General features: G+C 59.7%; 3 protein-coding genes across 3 annotated transcripts; 2 read left to right on the forward strand and 1 right to left on the reverse strand.

Annotated features, from left to right (window-relative positions):
* LOC311220744 (E3 ubiquitin-protein ligase HUWE1-like) lies at positions 1-6488 on the forward strand (the record flags this gene model as incomplete). The annotated part of the gene is made up of 7 exons (XM_084304298.1): positions 1-22; positions 232-507; positions 2900-3006; positions 3277-3394; positions 3497-3678; positions 5033-5223; positions 6300-6488. 7 exons carry the CDS (start codon positions 1-3, stop codon positions 6400-6402), a joined length of 999 nt encoding a protein of 332 aa, XP_084160424.1. The 3' UTR covers positions 6403-6488.
* Positions 6489-7398: 910 nt separating this feature from the next.
* On the forward strand, positions 7399-13860 carry GNL3L (G protein nucleolar 3 like; the record flags this gene model as incomplete). The annotated part of the gene is made up of 15 exons (XM_084304299.1): positions 7399-7453; positions 7548-7585; positions 7733-7834; positions 7916-8032; positions 8128-8199; positions 8277-8412; positions 8486-8589; positions 8687-8831; positions 8942-9029; positions 9647-9824; positions 11786-11931; positions 12014-12153; positions 12231-12358; positions 13539-13713; positions 13808-13860. Exons 1-15 carry the CDS (start codon positions 7441-7443, stop codon positions 13858-13860), a joined length of 1635 nt encoding a protein of 544 aa, XP_084160425.1. The 5' UTR covers positions 7399-7440.
* Positions 13861-14267: 407 nt separating this feature from the next.
* LOC311220746 (inter-alpha-trypsin inhibitor heavy chain H6-like) lies at positions 14268-19412 on the reverse strand (the record flags this gene model as incomplete). Its single annotated transcript, XM_084304300.1, is given in 19 exon segments — positions 14268-14288; positions 14675-14802; positions 14893-15124; positions 15126-15265; positions 15361-15474; positions 15567-15605; positions 15741-15764; positions 15850-15876; positions 16033-16162; positions 16165-16202; positions 16312-17002; positions 17004-17137; positions 17237-17408; positions 17483-17599; positions 17675-17838; positions 17909-18144; positions 18214-18324; positions 19077-19231; positions 19323-19412. Coding segments are annotated over 19 exon segments (2763 nt in total).
* Positions 19413-20490: the final 1078 nt, after the last annotated feature.

Consider the following 20490-nt stretch of genomic DNA (forward strand, 5'->3'; position numbering starts at 1 on the left):
ATGGGGCTGGTTTTTGGGTTTTGTGAGTTCCTAAGGACCATTTTTTAGGGTCCACGGCGCCCCCCAGGGCCGAGTTAGAAGTCAACAAAACCCCAAATTTGCGCTTTGTGTTACACGAGCTCTAAAATAATCCCATTTAGGGTGGTCTGTGGGGTCTCAACACCATCCCCACACCGAGGGGCTCCATTTAGGGTCCCCCCCGTGACCCCGATCCCGCTCCCCACCCCGCAGATACATCGTCTTCGAGGGCGAGGAGGGCCAGGACGCCGGGGGGGCTGCTGCGGGAGTGGTACATGATCATCTCGCGGGAGATGTTCAACCCCATGTACGCGCTGTTCCGCACCTCGCCGGGCGACAGGGTCACCTACACCATCAACCCCTCGTCCCACTGCAACCCCAACCACCTCAGCTACTTCAAGTTTGTGGGGCGCATCGTGGCCAAGGCGGTCTACGACAACCGCCTGCTCGAGTGTTACTTCACCCGCTCCTTCTACAAGCACATCCTGGGCAAGTCCGTCCGGTAAGGAGGGGGACGCGGGGTGCTGGACCCCAACTGGAGGGTGCTGAACTCAACCACAAGGTGCTGGACCCCAACTATAGGGTGTTGAACCCAACTATAGGGTGGTAGAGCCCAACTGTAGGGTGTTGAACTCGACTACGGGGTGCTGGAACCCAACTATAGGGTGCTGGACCCCAACTGTAGGGTGTTGAACTCAACCATGAGGTGGTGGACCCCAACTGTAGGGTGTTGAACTCAACTACGGGGTGCTGGAACCCAACTATAGGGTGCTGGACCCCAACTGTAGGGTGATGAACTCAACTACGGGGTGGTGGAGGCCAACTACAAGGTGGTAGAGGCCAACTAATAGGGTGTAGAACTCAACTACGGGGTGCTGGAACCCAACTATAGGGTGCTGAACTCAAATACGGGGTGGTGGAGCCCAACTACAAGGTGGTAGAGCCCAACTAATAGGGTGTTGAACTCAACCATGGGGTGATGGACCCCAACTGTAGGGTGCTGGACCCCAATTGTAGGGTTTTGAACTCAACCATGAGGTGGTAGAGCCCAACTGTAGGGTGTTGAACTCAACTACGGGGTGGTGGAACCCAACTATAGGGTGATAGACCCCAGTTGTAGGGTTTTGAATTCAACCATGAGGTGGTAGACCCCAACTAGGGTGTTGAATTCAACTATGGGGTGCTGGAACCCTACTATAGGGTGCTGGACCTCAACTGTAGGGTGTTGAACCCAACTACGGGGTGCTGGAACCCAACTATAGGGTGCTGAACTCAACTACGGGGTGGTGGAGCCCAACTACAAGGTGGTAGATCCCAACTATAGGGTGTTGAATTCAACTATAGGGTGGTGGACCCCTACTATAGGTTGGTAGACCCTCACCTATAAGGTGTTGAACTCAACTACAAGGTGCTGGACCCAACTATGGGGTGCTGGACCCCATCTGTAGGGTGTTGAACTCAACCACAAGGTGGTGGACCCCAACTTTAGGGTGGTGGATCCCAACTGTAGGGTGTTGAACTCAACTACGGGGTGCTGGAACCCTACTATAGGGTGCTGGATCCCAACTGTAGGGTGTTGAACTCAACTACGGGGTGCTGGAAACCAACTACAAGGTGGTAGAGCCCAACTATAGAGTGTTGAACCCAACTGTAGGGTGGTAGACCCCAACTGTAGGGTGGTAGACCCCAACTGTAGGGTGCTGGACCCCAACTAATAGGGTGTTGAACTCAACCACGGGGTGCTGGAACCCAACTATAGGGTGCTGGACCCCAACTGTAGGGTGCTGAACTCAACTACAGGTGCTGGAACCCAACTGTAGGGTGCTGAACTCAACTACGGGGTGGTGGAGCCCAACTACAAGGTGGTAGAGCCCAACTGTAGGGTGTTGAACTCAACTATGGGTGCTGGAACCCAACTATAGGGTGCTGGACCCCAGTTGTAGGGTTTTGAACTCAACCATGAGGTGGTAGAGCCCAACTGTAGGGTGTTGAACTCAACTACGGGGTGGTGGAACCCAACTATAGGGTGATAGACCCCAGTTGTAGGGTTTTGAATTCAACCATGAGGTGGTAGACCCCAACTAGGGTGTTGAATTAAACTATGGGGTGCTGGAACCCTACTATAGGGTGCTGGACCTCAACTGTAGGGTGTTGAACCCAACTACGGGGTGCTGGAACCCAACTATAGGGTGCTGAACTCAACTACGGGGTGGTGGAGCCCAACTACAAGGTGGTAGAGCCCAACTAATAGGGTGTTGAACTCAACCATGGGGTGGTGGACCCCAACTGTAGGGTGCTGGACCCCAATTGTAGGGTTTTGAACTCAACCATGAGGTGCTAGACCCCAACTGTAGGGTGTTGAACTCAACAATGGGGTGGTAGACCCCAACTACGGGGTGTTGAACCCTAACTATAGGGTGCTGAACCCCAACTATAAGGTGTCGAACCCTAAATACGGGGTGTGGAACCCCAACCACGAGGTGTCAAACCCCAACTCTGGGGTGGTGGACCCCCTTTGTGGGGCGTTGAACACCCCCAAAAAGGTGTTGTAACTCCCAAAAAGGTGTTGAACCCCCAAAAAAAGGTGTTGAACCCCCAAAAAAGGTGTTGAACCCCCCAAAAAAGGTGTTGAACCCCAAAAAAAGACATTGAACCCCAAAAAAGGTGTTAAAACACCCCAAAAAAACATTGAACCCCCCAAGAAAGGTGTCAAAACCCCCAAAAAAGGCATTGAACCCCCCAAAAAAGCTGTTGAAACCTCAAAAAAAAGCTGTTTAACCCCCCAAAAAGGGGTTGAACCCCCCAAAAAAGGGGTTGAACCCCCCCAAAAAAGGTTCGGGACCCCCCAAAAAATGTCGCCGACCCCAATTTTTGGCCGCAGGTACACGGACATGGAGAGCGAGGACTACCACTTCTACCAGGGCCTGGTCTACCTGCTGGAGAACGACGTCTCCACCCTGGGCTTACGACCTCACCTTCAGCACCGAGGTGCGCGGGGAGGGGGGGGGACACTGATTTGGGGGACGCCAGCCCCTTTTGGGGACGCGGGGACACCCCAAAACGTGGCTCCCCGGCACCCTACAGCTCCCCTGGCTCTCCTTGGGTTGCTCCTGGGGGTGGTTGCTGCTGCTTTGGGGGTGTCCCCTCTTTTCTGGGGGTGTCCCTTCTGTCTCGGGGGTGTCCCCTCTTTTCTGGGGGTGTCCCCAAAGTGTCCCCACGGTCTCGGGGCTGTCCCCTTCACCCCCCGGCCGCCCCCAGGTGCAGGAGTTCGGGGTGTGCGAGGTGCGGGACCTAAAACCCAACGGAGCCAACGTGCTGGTGACGGAGGAGAACAAGAAGGAGTACGTCCACCTCGTCTGCCAGATGCGCATGACCGGTGAGTTTTTGGGGTCCTTTCGGGGTCTTTTTAGGGTCGGGGGGATCCCTTGAGGGGGTGTCTGAGCCCAAAATCCCCCTGACCACCCTCCCCGTCCCGCAGGAGCCATCAGGAAGCAGCTGGCCGCCTTCTTGGAGGGTTTCTACGAGATCATCCCCAAGCGCCTCATCTCCATCTTCACGGAGCAGGAGCTGGAGCTGCTCATCTCGGGGCTGCCCACCATCGACATCGACGACCTCAAGGCCAACACCGAGTACCACAAATACCAGGGCAACTCCATCCAGGTGGGCTTCACCCCCCAAAAAAACCCTAAATATCTTCCTGGGGGTGGTTTTGAGGTAATCACCAGGGTAACGCCATCCCGGTGGGCTTCACCCCAAAAAAAAAAACCCTAAGCATCCTCCCAGGGGAGAGTTTTTAGGGGCAAACACCAAGGCAACTCCATCCAGGTGGGCTTCACCCCAAAAAAAAATCCTACAAGTCCTCCTGGGGGAGGGTTTTGGGGGCAAATATCAGGACAATTTCATCCAGGTGGGCTTCACCCCCCCCAAAAAACCCTAAACATCCTCCTGGGGGTGGTTTTGGGGTAATCACCAGGGTAACGCCATCCCGGTGGGCTTCACCCCCCAAAAAAACCCTCCCAAATCCTCCTGGGGGAGGGTTTTGGGGCAAATATCAGGGCAACTCCCTCCACGTGGGCTTCACCCTCCAAAAAAAAACCCTAAATATCCTTCTGGGGAAGGGTTCTGGGGGTAAACACCAGGGTAACGCCATCCAGGTGGGTTTCACCCCAAAAAAAAAAAGTAAGTATTGTCCCAGGAGAGGGTTTTTGGGGGCAAACACCAGGGTAACTCCCTCCAGGTGTGCTTCACCCCAAAAAAAATCCTAAACATCCTCCCGGGGAGGGTTTTTTGGGGCAAACACCAGGGTAACTCCATCAGGGTGTGCTTCACCCCAAAAAAAACCCTAATCATCCTCCCAGGGGAGGGTTTTTGGGGACAACTAGCAGGGCAACTCCATCTGGGAGGGTTTTTGGGGGCATACACCAAGGTAACTCCCTCCAGGTGTGCTTCACCCCAAAAAAAACCCTAAGCATCCTCCCGGGGGAGGGTTTTTGGGGGCAAACACCAAGGTAACTCCCTCCAGGTGGGCTTCACCCCCAAAAAAAACCCAAAGCATCCTCCTGGGGGAGAGTTTTTGGGGGAAAACACCAAGGTAACTCCATCCAGGTGGGCTTCACCCCCAAAAAAAACCCAAAGCATCCTCCTGGAGGAGAGTTTTTTGGGGCAAACACCAGGGTAACTCCATCAAGGTGTGCTTCACCCCCAAAAAAAAACCCTAAACATCCTCCTGGGGGAGAGTTTTTGGGGGCAAACACCAAGGTAACTCCATCAAGGTGTGCTTCACCCCCAAAAAAAATCCTAAACATCCTCCTGGAGGAGAGTTTTTTGGGGAAAACACCAAGGTAACTCCATCTAGGTGTGCTTCACCCCCAAAAAAATCCTAAACATCCTCTCAGGGAGGTTTTTTTGGGGCAAACACCAGGGTAACTCCATCAGGGTGTGCTTCACCCCAAAAAAAACCCTAATCATCCTCCCGGGGGAGGGTTTTTGGGGTGACGAGGCTTCCACCCCACAGATCCAGTGGTTCTGGCGGGCGCTGCGCTCCTTCGACCAGGCGGACCGCGCCAAGTTCCTGCAGTTCGTGACGGGGACGTCCAAGGTTCCCCTGCAGGGTTTCGCCGCCCTGGAGGGCATGAACGGCATCCAAAAATTCCAGATCCACCGCGACGACCGCTCCACCGACCGCCTGCCCTCGGCGCACACCTGGTGGGGACAAAGGGGGACAAACGGGGACACGGGGGGGGCGTGGGGGGCGTAGGGGGACGGGGAGGGATGGGGGGATTGGGGATATGGGGACACAATGGGGTGGGGCAGGGGGATATGGGGTCAGGGGACATAGGGATGGGGGACATGGGGATATGGGACACAATGGGGTGGGGCAGGGGGATATGGGGTCAGGGGACATAGGGATGGGGGACATGGGGATATGGGGACACAATGGGGTGGGACAGGGGACATGGGGACAGGATATGGGGTCAGGGGACATAGGGATGGGGGGACACGGGGATATGGGGACACAATGAGGTGGGACAGGGGGATGGGGATAGGGGACATAGGGATATGGGGATGGGGATATGGGGACAGGGGACATATGGATGGGGGACATGGGGATGGGGATAGGGGACATGGGGGTATGGGGTCAGGGGACATAGGGATGGGGGACATGGGGATGGGATATGGGGACACAATGAGGTGGGACATGGGGATATGGGGATGGGATATGGGGACACAATGAGGTGGGACAGGGGGACTGAGGGCACAAAGATGGGGGGAGAGGGGACACGGGGATGGGGACACAGAGGTTGGACAGGGGGATGGGGACATGGGGACACAGGTGGGACAGGGGAATGGGGACAGGGGACATGGGAATGGGGGACATGGGGATATGGGGACACAATGAGGTGGGACAGGGGGATGGGGATAGGGGACATGGGGACACAATGACGTGGGATATGGGGACAGGGGACATGGGGATATGGGGACACAATGAGGTTGGGACAGGGGGATAGGGGACATGGGGACAGGGGCCATGGGGATATGGGGATGGGATATGGGGACAGGGGGATGGAGGGCACAAAGATGGGGGAAAAGGGGACATGGGGCTGGGGACACGATGAGGTGGGACGTGGGGACAGGGGCCACAAGGACAAGGCCAGGACCTGGGCTGGGGACAGGGGACACATAGGACAGGAGGACAGGGGGGACGTGGGGCTGGGGGGCACCAAGTGGGGGGCACAGGGAGGTGCCACGGGGCCCCCCCATTAATCCCACCCCCCCCCCAGCTTCAACCAGCTGGACCTGCCGGCCTACGAGAGCTACGAGAAGCTGCGGCAGATGCTGCTCTTGGCCATCCAGGAGTGCTCCGAGGGCTTCGGGCTGGCGTAGCCCCCCCGGGCCCCCCCCCCCGGGCCCCCCCGGCGCGGGACGAGAGATGGCTATAAATATATATATATATTTTTTGGTTTCGTTGAGCTTTTTTTTTTTTTTTTTTTTTTTTTTCCTTTCCCCCCCCCCCCTCCTCTCCCCTCATCCTCTCCGTTGCCCCCCCCCCCCCCTCCTCCCGCCCCCTTCCTTTCTTCTCCTCGGTTTTTGCTCTTTTTTGTGAGGTTTGAGGTTTTTTTTGGGGGGGGGTCTTAGAGGGGAGGGGCCCTGCCCGGGGGGGGGGCGGGGGGCAGGTTTGGGGGAGGGGGGGGACACAGAACCCTCCCCCCCCCAATTAAAATTATATATAAGTGGCGGCTCGGCCCCTCCCCCACCCCAAAGTGAGCGAAAAACGATAAAAAAAGGAAAAAAGAAAAAAAAAAAAAAAAAGGAATAAAAAAAGTGCACTCTTGGTAAGGGCAGTCCCGGTCGTTCTTGGGGGGCGCCATCTTGGGTGTGGCAGGGGCGAGGCGCGGGCGCCATCTTAGGTGTGGCAGCGGCGCTGTGTTAGAGGGCTGGCCGCCATCTTGGGTGTGGCGGTGGGCCGGTGCGGCCGCCATGTTGGGTGTGGCCGTACCCTGGGTGCTTGTCACTATAGTGACGCCGCCATCTTGGGTGTGGTCACTGTGGTGCGGCCGCCATTTTGGGTGTGGCGGTGTCACTATGGTGACGCCGCCATCTTGAGTGTGGTGGTGTCACGAGGGGTGCTGTTACTGTGGCGGCGGCGCCATCTTGAGTGTGGCATCGTTGGTCGGGGGCGTGGCCACTGCGGTGCGGCCGCCATCTTGGTGTGGCGGCGTTGCTAGGGGGCGTGGTTGTTACGCTTCGGGCGCCATCTTGGTAGTGGCGGCGCCATCTTGGGTGAGGCACACCACCCTCCGAATGACGTCGTCCGGGTGGGCGTGGCAACGAGCGAAGGGGGCGTGGCTAAAGCTGCCGTGGCGCGCCGGAAGTGACGCCAGCAGCGCGCCGAGAGGGCAGGCGAGCGGCGTGGGGGCGGCCATGACGCGGTCCCGTGCGTCCCGGGGGGGTTTTGGGGGGGTCGGGGGGGAGGGCTCGGGGGCTCGGGGAGGGGCTCCCCCCCCCCGTAACGCTGCCGCTCTCCGCAGGGCGCCAGGTGGAGGCCGCCCGCAAGAAGCGGCTCCAGGTGAGCCCCAAGGCGGGGAGGCCCCGGCACCCCCCAGAATCGCGTTTGTGCCCCCCCCCAACTGGGCCTGGGACCCCCCCAAACTGGGCCTGGAACCCCCAAAAAGTGGGTTTTTCACCCCAAAAAAATGGACTCCTCCTCCCCTAGGGCAAAGCCGCGAAGGCAGCAGGGAAGAAGGACCCCGGGGTGCCGCAGCTCGGCCGCTTCGCCGCCCACGTCCAGCAGCAGAATGAGAGAAAGCAGAAAAGGGTAAGAACAAACAAAAAAAGTAAATAAATAGATAAAAGGGGATTTTGGGGGTGAATTTCTGAAAATAACCTCTCCCCGCAGGCGGCCGAGGCGCGGCGGCGGCAGGAGGAGGCGCGGGGCGCGGAGCTGGGCCGGCGGCGGAGCCTGGCGGGGCTGCAGCACGACGCCCTGCGGCGGCAGCGAGACTTCGAGCGCAAGGTAGGGCGATTTTTGGGGTGGGGGGCACCCCCATATCACCCCCCCTCAATATTTTGGCTGCCCCCCCTCACCTATTAACCCGTGCCGTCCCCCAGGAGGTGACGGAAGCCCAGCCGGATGCTCAGGGCGAGGCCTCGCTGCGGCAGTACGGGCGGGAGCTGCGCAAGGTGAGCGTTAATTTGGGGTATTTTAGGGTTTTTTTGGGTTTTCACGCTCTATGCTGAGTTCCCTGAGTCTTCCACAGGTGCTGGCGGCCGCCGATGTGGTGCTGGAGGTGCTGGACGCCCGAGACCCCCAGGGCTGCCGCAGCCCCCAGCTGGAGGCCGCCGTGCGCCGCGCCGGCCCCCGCCAGCGCCTGGTGCTCGTCCTCAATAAAATCGGTAAAAGGAGGGGATTTAGGGGGGGCTGGGGGGGGCGCACGGATCCCCCCCGGTGACGTTTTTGTCCCCGCAGACCTGGTGCCGCGGGACGTGGTGGCGGCGTGGCTCAAGTACCTGCGCGCCGAGTTCCCCACCGTGGCCTTCAAGGCGTGCACGCAGCAGCAGAGCCGCAACCTGGTGGGGGCAACGCCACGAGGGGGGGGGGGGAATTTGGGGGAAAAAAAGGGGAAATCGGGTGTTCCCTCGTGACCCTGGGGTGTTTTTTTCCGTGCAGAAGCAGAGCCGGCTGCCGGTAACCGCGGCCCCCGAGGAGGTGCTGGCCGGGGGGGGCAGCGTGGGGGCCGACTGCCTGCTGCGGGTGCTGGCCAACTACAGCCGCTCGCGGGAGGTGAAGACGGCCATCACCGTGGGTGTCGTGGGTGAGCGGGGCTCGGGGGGGGGCGGGCAGCACAGTGGGACCCCCCCCAGTTTATTTCCCTCCCCTGATACCCAATTTCCCCTTTTTTTCCCCAAAAAATTCCCCCCCCAGGGTACCCCAACGTGGGCAAGAGCAGCCTCATCAACAGCCTGAAGCGGAGCCGGGTTTGCGGGGTGGGGGCCATGCCGGGGGTCACCAGGTAAGCCCCGCCCCCACGTGGGAGGAGCTTGGTGTGGCCCCGCCCCCTCTGTTGGGGCTGGCTCTACCCCCTCAGCTGGGGCTGGCCCCGCCCCTTTTGTAGTGACTCCTCCCCCTTGTAGTGACTCCTCCCCCTATGAACGTGTCCTTTATGTGGCCCCGCCCCTTTGTGGTGACTCCTCCCCCTGTGGATGTGTCCTTTGTGTGGCCCCGCCCATTTGTGGTGACTCCTCCCTCTGTGGCCGTGTCCTTTATGTTGCCCCGCCCCCCTTTGTGGGCGTGTCCTTTCTGTGGCCCCCACCCCCTTTGTGGGCCTGTCCTTTCTGTGGCCCCACCCCTTTGCGGGTGTGTCCTTTATGGGGCCCCGACCCCTTTGCAGGCGGTGTACTTTCTATGGCCCCACCCCTTTGTGGGCATGTCCTTTCTGTGGCCCCGCCCCTTTGTGGGCGTGTTCTTGATGTGGCCAGCTCCACCCCTTTGGGGGCATGTCCTTTATGCGTCCCACCCCCCCTCTCCGTGGGCGTATCCTTTATGTGGCCCACCCCCCCCCCGTGGGCATGTCCTCTATGTGACCCCGCCCCCTTTGTGGGCGTGTCCTTTCCGTGGCCCCGCCCCCAGGTGCCTGCAGGCGGTGCAGCTGGACCGCCACATCCAGCTGCTGGACTGCCCCGGCGTCGTCATGGAAACGGGCGCCCCCCCCGCCGCCGCCCCCCTGAGGGGGGCCCTGGCCCCCCAGCGCCTCAAGGACCCCCTGGGCCCCGCCGCCGCCATCCTGCGCCGCTGCCCCCCCCAGCAGGTGGGCGTTGGGGGGGGGTTGGGGGTGTTGGGGGGGGGGGCTCAGACCCTTTGGTGTGGGGTTTGGGGGGGTTTGGCCCCATTGGGGGGGGCGTTTGGGGGGTTTTGGCTCCATTATCGGGGGGGTTGGGGGTATTAGGGGGGGTTTGGGGGGTTTCAGACCCATTATCAGGGGGGTTGGGGGTATTAGGGGGGGGTTTGGGGGGTTTCAGCCCCATTATCGGGGGGGTTGGGGGTATTGGGGGGGGTTTGGGGGGTTTCAGCCCCATTATTGGGGGGTTGGGGGTGTCTGGGGGGGGGCTCAGACCTTTTGGTGTGGGGTTTGGGTGGATTTGGGACCCATTATTGGGGGTTTGGGGGTGTCCGGGGGGGGCTCAGACCCTTTGGTGTGGGGTTTGGGGGGGGTTTGGCCCCATTGGGGGGGGCGTTTGGGGGGTTTTGGCTCCATTATCGGGGGGGTTGGGGTATTAGGGGGGGGTCGGGGGGTTTCAGACCCATTATCGGGGGGGTTGGGGGTGTCTAGGGGGGGCTCAGACCCTTTGGTGTGGGGTTTGGGGGGGGTTTGGCCCCATTGGGGGGGGGCGTTTGGGGGGTTTTGGCTCCATTATCGGGGGGGTTGGGGGTATTAGGGGGGGTTTGGGGGTTTCAGACCCATTATTGGGGGGGTTGGGGGTGTCTGGGGGGGGGCTCAGACCCTTTGGTGTGGGGTTTGGGGGGGGTTTGGCCCCATTGGGGGGGGCGTTTGGGGGGTTTTGGCTCCATTATCGGGGGGGTTGGGGGTATTAGGGGGGGTTTGGGGGGTTTCAGACCCATTATTGGGGGGGTTGGGGGTGTCTGGGGGGGGGCTCAGACCCTTTGGTGTGGGGTTTGGGGGGGGTTTGGCCCCATTGGGGGGGGCGTTTGGGGGGTTTTGGCTCCATTGTCGGGGGGGTTGGGGGTATTAGGGGGGGTTTTGGGGGGTTTCAGACCCATTATCGGGGGGGTTGGGGGTGTCTAGGGGGGGCTCAGACCCTTTGGTGTGGGGTTTGGGGGCTTTGGCCCCATTGGGGGGGGTTTGGGGGTGTTGGCCCCATTATCGGGGGGGTTGGGGGTATTAGGGGGGGTCGGGGGGTTTCAGACCCATTATCGGGGGGTTGGGGGTGTCTAGGGGGAGCTCAGACCCTTTGGTGTGGGGTTTGGGGGGCTTTGGCCCCATTGGGGGTGGTTTGGGGGTGTTGGCCCCATTATCGGGGGGGTTGGGGGTATTAGGGGGGGGGTTGGGAGGTTTCAGCCCCATTATTGGGGGTGTTGGGGGGGGTGTTCATCCCTATTTTATGGGGTTTGGGGCTGTCTGTGAGCTCTCAGCCCCATTTTTATGGGGTTTGGGGCTATCAGGGGGGACTCAGCCCCATTTTTATGGGGTTTGGGCTTTCTAGGAGTTGCTCAGCCCCATTTTTATGGGGTTTAGGGTAGCCTGGGGGGGGGCTCAGCCCCATTTTTATGGGGCTTGGAGCTATCAGGGGGGACTTGGCCCCATTTTTACAGGGTTTGGGGCTGTCTGGGGCGGGCTCAGCGCTATTTTTATGGGGTTTGGGGCTGTCTGTGGGCTCTCAGCCCCATTTTTATAGGGTTTAGGGTAATCTAGGGGGGGCTCAGCCCCATTTTTATAGGGTTTAGGGTAATCTAGGGGGGCTCAGCCCCATTTTTACAGGGTTTGGGTTGTCTGTGGGCTCTCAGCCCCATTTTTATGGGGCTTAGGGTAGTCTGGGGGGGGGCTCAGCCCTATTTTTATGGGGTTTTTGGGCTATCAGAGTAGACTCAGCCCCATTTTTATGGGGTTTGGGGCTATCAGGGGGGACTATTTTTATGGGATTTGGAGCTGTCGGGGAATGACTCAACCCCATTTTTACGGGGTCTGGCTTGCGTGGTGCCCCCCCCTTAACCCCAACCCTAACAGCGTGACCCCATACGCCCCCCCCATAGCTGAGCGAGCTGTACGGGGTGCCCCCCCTGCGCCGACCCCCGCCAATTCCTCTCCCACTTGGCCCGACGTCAGGGCCGCCTGCGGCCGGGGGGGGCTCCCGGACCCCCACGCCGCCGCCGTGGCCCTGCTGGCACGACTGGACCAGGTGGGTTTAAGGAGCTGGGGGGGGGGGGGGGGGCAGCACGGCCCTATAAATCCCATAAATCTCCCCCAAAATGACTTCACAGCGGGAAAAATCTCCTATTACACCCACCCCCCCCCGAGCGAGACGAGGGGGGGGCGCAGTTGGAGGCGCGGATCCTGCCCACCTTGGGGCCGGAGCTGGATTTGGAGGCGCTGGAGCGGGGCGACGCTGAGGCGCTGGCGGGTGAGTTTTGGGGTGTCCCCCCCCCAAAAAAAAAAAGCTTTATTTCCCTTTTATGGGGCTTACCTGGTTCCCCGCAGTTGTCCCGGTGGAGGTGGAGGGCATCGAGATGTCGGCGTGCCCTGAGGAGGAGGAGGAGGAGGAGGAAGGGCAGGAGGAGGCCATGGAGAGGGATGGAGGCGCGGAGGCTGACGGCGACGGGCTGGAGGTGTGGGAAGGGGTTTTGGGGGGGGGCTTGAAGGGGTTTGGGGGGCCCAAGAATAATTTTAGGGGGGCTGTGATGGGTTTTGGGGGGGCCGTGAAGGATTTTGAGGACCCAAGAATAATTTTGGGGGGGCTATGAAGGGTTTTGGGGGGGCTGGGAAGGATTTTGAGGACCCAAGAATAATTTGGGGGGGCCTGTGAAGGGTTTTGGGGGGGCCGTGAAGGATTTTGAGGACCCAAGAATAATTTTGGGGGGCCTGGGAAGGGTTTTGGGGGGGGCTTGAAGGGGTTTGGGGGGCCCAAGAATAATTTTGGGGGGCCTGGGAAGGGTTTTGGGGGGGCTGTGAAGGATTTTGAGGGCCCAAGAATAATTTTGGGGGGGCTGTGAAGGATTTTGAGGACCCAAGAATAATTTTGGGGGGGCTTGTGAGGGAATTCTGGAGGGCCCAAGAAGAATTTGGGGGGGGCTGTGAAGGGTTTTGGGGGGTGGTGAAGGATTCTGGGGACTCCAGAAGAATTTTGGGGGGCTCATGAGGGAATTTTGGGGGGGGCTTGAAGGGTTTTGGGGGTCCATGAAGGATTTTGGGGGGCCTGTGAAGGGTTTTGGGGGTCATGGGAAGGATTTTGGGGGCTGGTGAAGGATTTTTTGGGGGTCTATGAAGGATTTTGGGGCCTGTGAAGAATTTTGGGGGGCTCATGAGGGATTTTTGGGGGTGCTTGATGGATTCTGGGGGGCCCATGAAGGGTTTTGGGGAGCCTGTGAAGGGTTTTGGGGGTCACGGGAAGGATTTTGGAGGGTGGTGAGGGATTTTCTGGGGGTCTACGAAGGATTCTGGGGACTCAAGAAGAATTTTCGGGGGCTCATGAGGGATTTTTGGGGCATGAGAAGGATTTTGGGGGGCCTGTGAAGGATTTTGGAGAGTGTTGAAGGATTTTTTGGGGGCCTGTGAAGGATTTTGGGGGGTGATGAAGGATTTTTTGGGGGCCTGTGAAGGATTTTTGGAGCCTGTGAGGCATTTTTGGGGCCACACGAAGGATTTTTGGGGCCACGTGAAGGATTTTTGGGGCCACACGAAGGATTTTTGGGGCCACGTGAAGGATTTTTGGGGCCACACGAAGGATTTTTGGGGCCACGTGAAGGATTTTTGGGGGCACAGAGGAGGTTTTGACAAGTTCCCCCACAGTTTGGCGCGCTGACGGTGGAGCTGAAGCCCCGGGCGAAGCCTGGGGGGGGCGTGGAGGAGGCTGCCCCCCCCCGCGCCCCCCGTTTGGAAGAAGTGGCCTCGCTGCCCCCCCTGCTGCAGGGCCAGGGGCTGGCGGCCGCAGGCAAGCGGAGGAAAAAGCAGCAAAAAAGAGCAGGTGAGCCAAAAACCCCCTTTTTTTCCCCAATCCTCACCCCTTTTCCCCCCCCCCAAATGCCCCCATCGGAACCATTTTGTGTCCCCCCCCCCAGAAAAAATCGCCACCAAGCTGTCGGAGACGCTGACGGCGGCCATGCAGCTCTGAGGACGGAGCTTTATTGTTAATATTTTTGCATTAAAATGGTTAAAAAAAGCGAGTTTTGGGAATAAAAACGGCAGAATTGGGGGCGTCGAGGTGTCGGGGGGGGGGGTCCAATGGCTTTAGAAGGTTTGGGGGGGGTTGCAGAGAGGTCGCCAATTTTGGGAGGGGGGGGTTAGGGGGGTTGACCCTCTCTCAGCACCCCAAAAAAATGGGGAAATCCTCCCCAAAAATGGGGAAATCCTCCCAAAAATGGGCAAATTCCCCCCAAAATGGGGAAAATCCTCCCAAAAATGGGGAATTCTTCCCCAAAAATGGGAAAATCCTCCCCAGAAATGGGGGAATCCTCCCCAAAAATGGGGAATTCCTCCAAAAAAATGGGGAAATCCTCCCCAAAAATGGGGAATTCCTCCCTAAAAATGGGGAAATTCTCCCTAAAAATGAGGGAATCCTCCCAAAAATGGGGAAATCCTCCCTAAAAATGGGGAAATCGTCCCCAATAATGGGGAATTCCTCCAAAAAATGGGAAAATCCTCCCTAAAAATGGGGGAATCCTCCCCAAAAATAGGGGAATCCTCCCCAAAAATGGGGGAATCCTCCCAAAAATGGGGAAATCCTCCCAAAAATGGGGTCACCCGCTGCAAATTTTGGGGCGGGGATGCTTTGGGTGCCCCCCCCGTTGTTGTTTTTTTATGTTTTTTTAATTTTGTTGTTTTTTATTCGGTTTTTATACCGAAGGGGGGGGCCAGGAAAGCCTGGTAGGGCCCCCCCAGCAGCTCCAGCACCTCGGGGGCGCGGCACCAGCCAGCAGTGCCCGTACCGGGCCCCCCCCCGGCCCCCCCGGGACCTTTTTGGCCACCAACGTGGCCGTCACCCCCACCTCACCCCGCTGCAGCCGCGCCGTCCCCGGCGTCCCCAAAAAAGCCAGCCGGACCCCCCGCAGCCGGCCTGGGGGAGAGGGGACACGCTTGTCACCCCCCCGCCACCCCCGAAAAGGTGGCGAAGGTGCTTTTGGAGGAGGGGGGGGGCAGCGCTTACCTAAAAGCCCCCCCGTTTTTGGGGCCAAGCCGGCGCCGTCGGGGATGTAGAAGCCGAGGTGGTCGCGCTGCAGGGCGCCGGGGCGGCCGTAGCGGTGGCGCAGCACCCCAAATCTCAAGTGGGGGCCCAAAAAGAGGTGGAGGCGGCCCCCCCGGCTCACCAGCAGCGTCAGGGGGGGGCGGCGGAGCCAGGCGGGGTGGGAAAAGGGCAGGGAAATGGGGGGCCCCCCCCCCGGTGACGCGGATTTGTTGCAGGGTGACGGTGACGGCGGCGGTGCCCACCGAGAGGGTGAGGGCGTCGAGGAAGGTGCGGGGTCGGGAGGGGGCTCGGGGCCAGGATGGGGCCCCCACCAGGTGGCCGTGGACCCTCAGCCCTAAAAGGGGGGGGGGAAACGGGGTGCCCCCGCCACGTTATTGGGGGTCTGGGGGGGGCCAGGTAGGTTTGGGGGGGTCCCACGCGTGGGCTCACCGAGCTGCTCGTCGGTCAGGAGCTGCAGGACGTCCCCTGGGCGCCCGTCGAGGGTGAAGCAGAGGGGTTGTGGGGCCCCCCCCACGCTGGCCACGAAGTGGGGGTCCCCGTCCACTGGGGGGGGGGAGAAAGGGGTCGGGGGGGGGGGCTGAGCGCCCCCCAAATCGCCTCCGGTGGCCCCCATCCCGCCCCGATCCCCCCCCTACCTGAGGCGGAGAAGGTGAAGAAGGTGGGGCTGGAGGAGGCTGGAGAAAAATGGGGGGGTTTGGGGGGGGCTGAGGACACCCCTGGGCTGTGCCCCCCCCCCCCATTCTGGGGGTTTTTAGGGTGCCTGTGCCCCCCCCCATTAAAATTGTCCCCACTCACATCCCTTTACTCACCGCTGTCGACCTCATGTGTGAGGTCTGGAAGAGAAAAAGGGGGGGGGGAGCATGGTGTGCTGCCCCCCCCCTAGAAAAAATATTTAGGGGGTGCGGGGGGGGCTGTTACCTGCAGCGTCTTCATAATCGGGGAGCCCTGCGAGGGGGGGAAGAGGGGGAGGTGAGGTTGGGGGGGGTAAATGGGTTAAATCCCCCAAAAAGGGGGTGTGGGGGGGGGATTTGGGGGTTTGGGGGGGGGATTTGAGGGTCGGGGGGGGGATTTGGGGGTCGGGGGGGGGGGGTCTGGGCTCACCTTTGGGGGTGAGGACGGTGTAGACTGTGGGGGGGTCGAGGGACTCGACGAATTCCTCGCCCCCCACCCCCGGAGCCAGCAGCTCGGCCTCAGATGGCTGCAGCAGCACCGCGTCCCCGGGGCCCCGGGGGGGGCTGAGCGTCCCCCCCAAACGTGGGGGGCACCCAGAGCTGGGGGGGCCACGGGGGGCGCGGCGCTGGCGGTCGCCGAAACGTCCCCAAACCGTCCCAGGGTGGTGGTGGCGGGGCCCTTGGGTGTCCCCGCGCTGCCCGGCGTCACCCGGGGGGTGCCCGCGGTGCCGCCGAGCCCCGGGGTGGCGGCGGGGGGGGGGTCCCGTCGAGCCCCCGTCCCCCCCCGGCGTCACCACCAGCAGGGCGGTGAAGGGGGTGACAAAACGGTGGCGCAGGGCCAGCTCGGTGGCCTCGGCGGCGAGTTTTTGGCGAGCGGCCGTGCCCTTGGCGCCCAACCGTGCCCGAAGCAGCTCCCGGATGGTGACGTGCGCCCAAAGGCGCCGCACGAAGCCCCCCAGGAGCTCGGGGGGGCGCCGGGGACAACCGGGGGGCACCTCGGGGACATCGGGGGGCACCTCGGTGTCCGCACGGAGCTCCCCGCTGCCTCCGTGCCCGGCCACGTGGACGCGGAGCCGCTCGGCGCCCGCTTCCAACCTCCCGGCCACCACCAGCTCGGAGCCTTGGAAATAGCCGGGGAAGAGGCGGGGGGCGACGAGGCGGGCGGCGGCACCGGGGTAGGAGAGCTCGACGTGGCGGAGCAGCGGGTTTTGGACCTCCCGAAAAAATTCGGAGAGCTGGGGGGCCACCTCGGCCTCCTCGGGGACCCCCCGCGCCGCCCCGCCGCTGGCCGCGGCCAAACGGCGCAGCAGGGCCAGGTCGGCGTCGTCCCCGAAAGCCAAAGCGAAAAGGAGGGCGGCCGAAGGGCTCAAAGCCCGGCGGGCGTTGGAAAGGATGCGGGGGGGCTTGCGTCACCCCCGCCGTGGGCTCCCCGTCCGTCAGGAGGAGCAGCAAGGGCACGCGGGGCTCCCCGGTGCCGCCGCCGCGGTGGCGGAGGAGGGCGGCCGCCGCCAGCAGCGCGCGGTCGAGGTCAGTCCCTGCGGGGTTTGGGGATGGTTTTGGGGACGTTTTGGGGACGTTTTGGGGATGTTTTGGGGTTTTTTGGGCTGTGGGGGTGTGCTCGTGGTGCTACTCACAGCCTTCAGCCTCCAGGGACTCGATGTAGCGGGCGGCGCTGCGGATGTGGGATGCGGTGGCCGGGACGGGGCCGTCCTCGCGCCACACGTGGGTGGCATCGGCGAAGGCCACGAGGTTGAAGCGGTCGTGGGGGCGCAGGGCGCGCAGGATGGATTGCATGGCCGCCTTGGTCTGCGGGCACGGGAGGAGTTGAGGAGGGGACACGCAGAGAAACGGGGTCTGCGGGGTGCCCCCCGTGTTGCTACCTGCTTGATTTTGGTGCCAGCCATGGAGCCGCTGACGTCGATGAGGAAGATGATGTCTTTGGGGATGGGGGGCAGCCCTCTGGGCGCGAAGAAGTGGACGAAGTACCCGTCCTGTAGCTAAGGGATTCAAAACAGCGGTTTAGGGACAAGCTTGCTCACGCCCTACCCTGTCCCCGTCCCTCCCCGCCACACCTCCACGTCCCCCACGGCGTCGCGCCGGGCCACGTCGTACTCCACCACGAAGTCCCCGGCGAGCCCGGTGGCGGAGAAAGCCGCCTGCTCCTTCGGGGTGGGGGCGAAGGCGACGCGGGCGCAGTGGGTGCCCTTCTCCACCCCGGCAGCCGGCAGCGCCTGCCCTGCGGTGGGTGCGGTGCCGTTAGGGTGCTGTCACCTCAACGGAGGGCGTTGTCACCGTGGTGGCCGTACCTCGCCGGGTATCAGCGGGCTGGAAGGGCAGCACGCGGAGCTCGCTGATGCCAGCCCGCTCGGTGATGCTCAGCTCCACGCGGAGCTCAGCCACGATCTGGCGGGGATGGATGGCGACAGCGTAGCGGTATGCACCCAAGCGGCGCTGCAGCAGCTCCTCGTAGCATAATTCGAAGGAAATGTCCCCGTTTGCTGCCACCGTGGCCGTCACACGGAAGCGTTGGCTCTCCTGCTCCCTGTAGGTTAGGAGGGGAGCGGCACAATCCCCCTCGTGCACCCCCATGTCCGCCCTCCCCGGTGCTCACTTGGTGCCCACGTGTGCGGCCGTCTTGCCCTGCTTGCGGGCTGCCTCGTACAGCTCCTTAGCTCGGTGCTTCTCCATCACCTCCGCTGCGTACACCTTGCCATCGGCCGTGCTGGTGGGGAAAAATGATTAAAATGGCATGCGGTCGCCTCTTTTTCCACAAAAGGGGCCTCTTTTTCCACAAAAGTGGCCTCTTTTTCCACAAAAGGAGCCTCTTTTTCCACAAAAGTGGCCTCTTTTTCCACAAAAGTTGCCTCTTTTTCCACAAAAGGAGCCTCTTCTTCCACAAAAGGGGCCTCTTTTTCCACAAAAGTTGCCTCTTTTTCCACAAAAGGGGCCTCTTTTTCCACAAAAGTTGCCTCTTTTTCCACAAAAGTGGCCTCTTGTTCCAGAAAAGTGGCCTCTAGTTCCACAAAAGGGGCCTCTTTTTCCACAAAAGTGGCCTCTTTTTCCACAAAAGGGGCCTCTTTCTCCACAAAAGGGGCCTCTTTCTCCACAAAAGGGGCCTCTTCTTCCACAAAAGGGGCCTCTTTTTCCACAAAAGTTGCCTCTTTTTCCACAAAAGTTGCCTCTTTTTCCACAAAAGGGGCCTCTTTTTCCACAAAAGTTGCCTCTCTTTCCACAAAAGGAGCCTCTTTTTCCACAAAAGTGGCCTCTTTTTCCACAAAAGTTGCCTCTTTTTCCACAAAAGGGGCCTCTTTTTCCACAAAAGTGGCCTCTTTCTCCACAAAAGTTGCCTCTTTCTCCACAAAAGTGGCTTCTTTCTCCGTGACCAAAGCCATAGCGTTGCCCAGCAAGGGGCTGCGGCCGTGGCAGTGGCCATGCTGATAACACGTCCTCCTCCTCCTTCCTCCTCCTCCTCACATGGTGAAGTTGGTGATGAAGGCAGCAGGCGACAGATGGAGGTCGAAGGCAGCCTGGCGTGGCATGGGGTGAGAGTTGTGCATGGCGCAGCGCACCCGGGTGGAGGCGTAGTGCGAGATGATGGCGGAGCTCACGGTGAAGCTGGTCATCGGCAGCTGAGAAGGATAGGGAGCATTATGGTGGCAAAATATTCCCCCCAACAGCTCAGATTGTGCCCCAAAAATTAATTAATACATCTGTGCTCACCTCCTGGCCAAGGGAAACGTTCATCACAGGCAGGGCAAGCAGGCAGGGCAGCGCCAAGTACCAGGCCAGGATGCGTCCCAGCTCATCCATGTTGCTTTCTCTGCTGCCTTTACTCCTCAACCTTCCCCGGAGCAGCTTTTCCTCCTCTTTTTCTCTTTTAGGGACTACTTTTTTCCACTTTCCTTCTTCCTCCACACCTACAAACGCAGCATTCACTTGAGACAAGCCGGGCTTGTCCACAGGCTGGGGGCTGGAGATACGCCAGTCCCTGCAAGATGAAATAAAAACAAAACGCCCAGAAGAACCTGTGTCTTTGAGGCCGGCTATTTTCTTATTTATTTTTCCCTCATGCTTTTTTTTTTTTTTTTTTTTTTTTTTTTTTTTTTTTTTTTCATGAGCTTAGTTCATCAGTCACTGGGGAAATTCAGGGCAAGCATGAGGCAAAAGAGGCTGTTTATTAGCCACCGTAGTGGCATGGGGATATTTATAAGGGCTGAGAGGTGGGAATTGGGTAAAAAAAGAGGCTGGAAAGGGGAAATTTTTATACTAAAAGTCATGATTCCAGTGGGTCCTTGACTGGGAACCAACATGGCGCCCTGACTGGGACACAAAATGGCGCCCTGCTGATGGGGAACTAAGGTAGCACCCAGCTCCTGTAAGAGTGGTTTTTTAATGTTTTTGCAAAGAAATGTTACATTTTTTTAGGAAAAAGGAACGTATTTTTGATAAATGCTTGTAGTGATAAGAAAGCTCACAGGACAACCTTGTAAAATGCCGACAACAACCAGACTCCTTCATGGAATTAGGCAAAAATCGGGGTGTCAAGTCAGATAACGGAACAAATATTAGCACCTCACAGAGTGAAAAATCACAGGAAACTTGAAAAATAAGAGGCTGGCAACTGAAAGCTGTGTTTCTCACGCTCCTAAGCAGGTTTTGCTCCAGATATAACTTTCCAAGACTCATTTTGGAGAATTATAAAGCAGGTTTTATTTATTAACAGCGCTGTGTACGTGGGCGGTAATTCCACCAAACACGTACACTTAAGCAAGACAATGAGTACTTATTTATGGTACAGTGATACGTATATTGAGATAATTTTGCAAGAAAGAGCAGGATTTACATTAATGGGTTATCAGAACTAATTATCATATTGTCCCTCCTAATT

The sequence above is a fragment of the Netta rufina genome, assembly GCF_964035555.1.
Source record: "Netta rufina genome assembly, chromosome: 40".
NCBI lineage: Eukaryota > Metazoa > Chordata > Aves > Anseriformes > Anatidae > Netta > Netta rufina.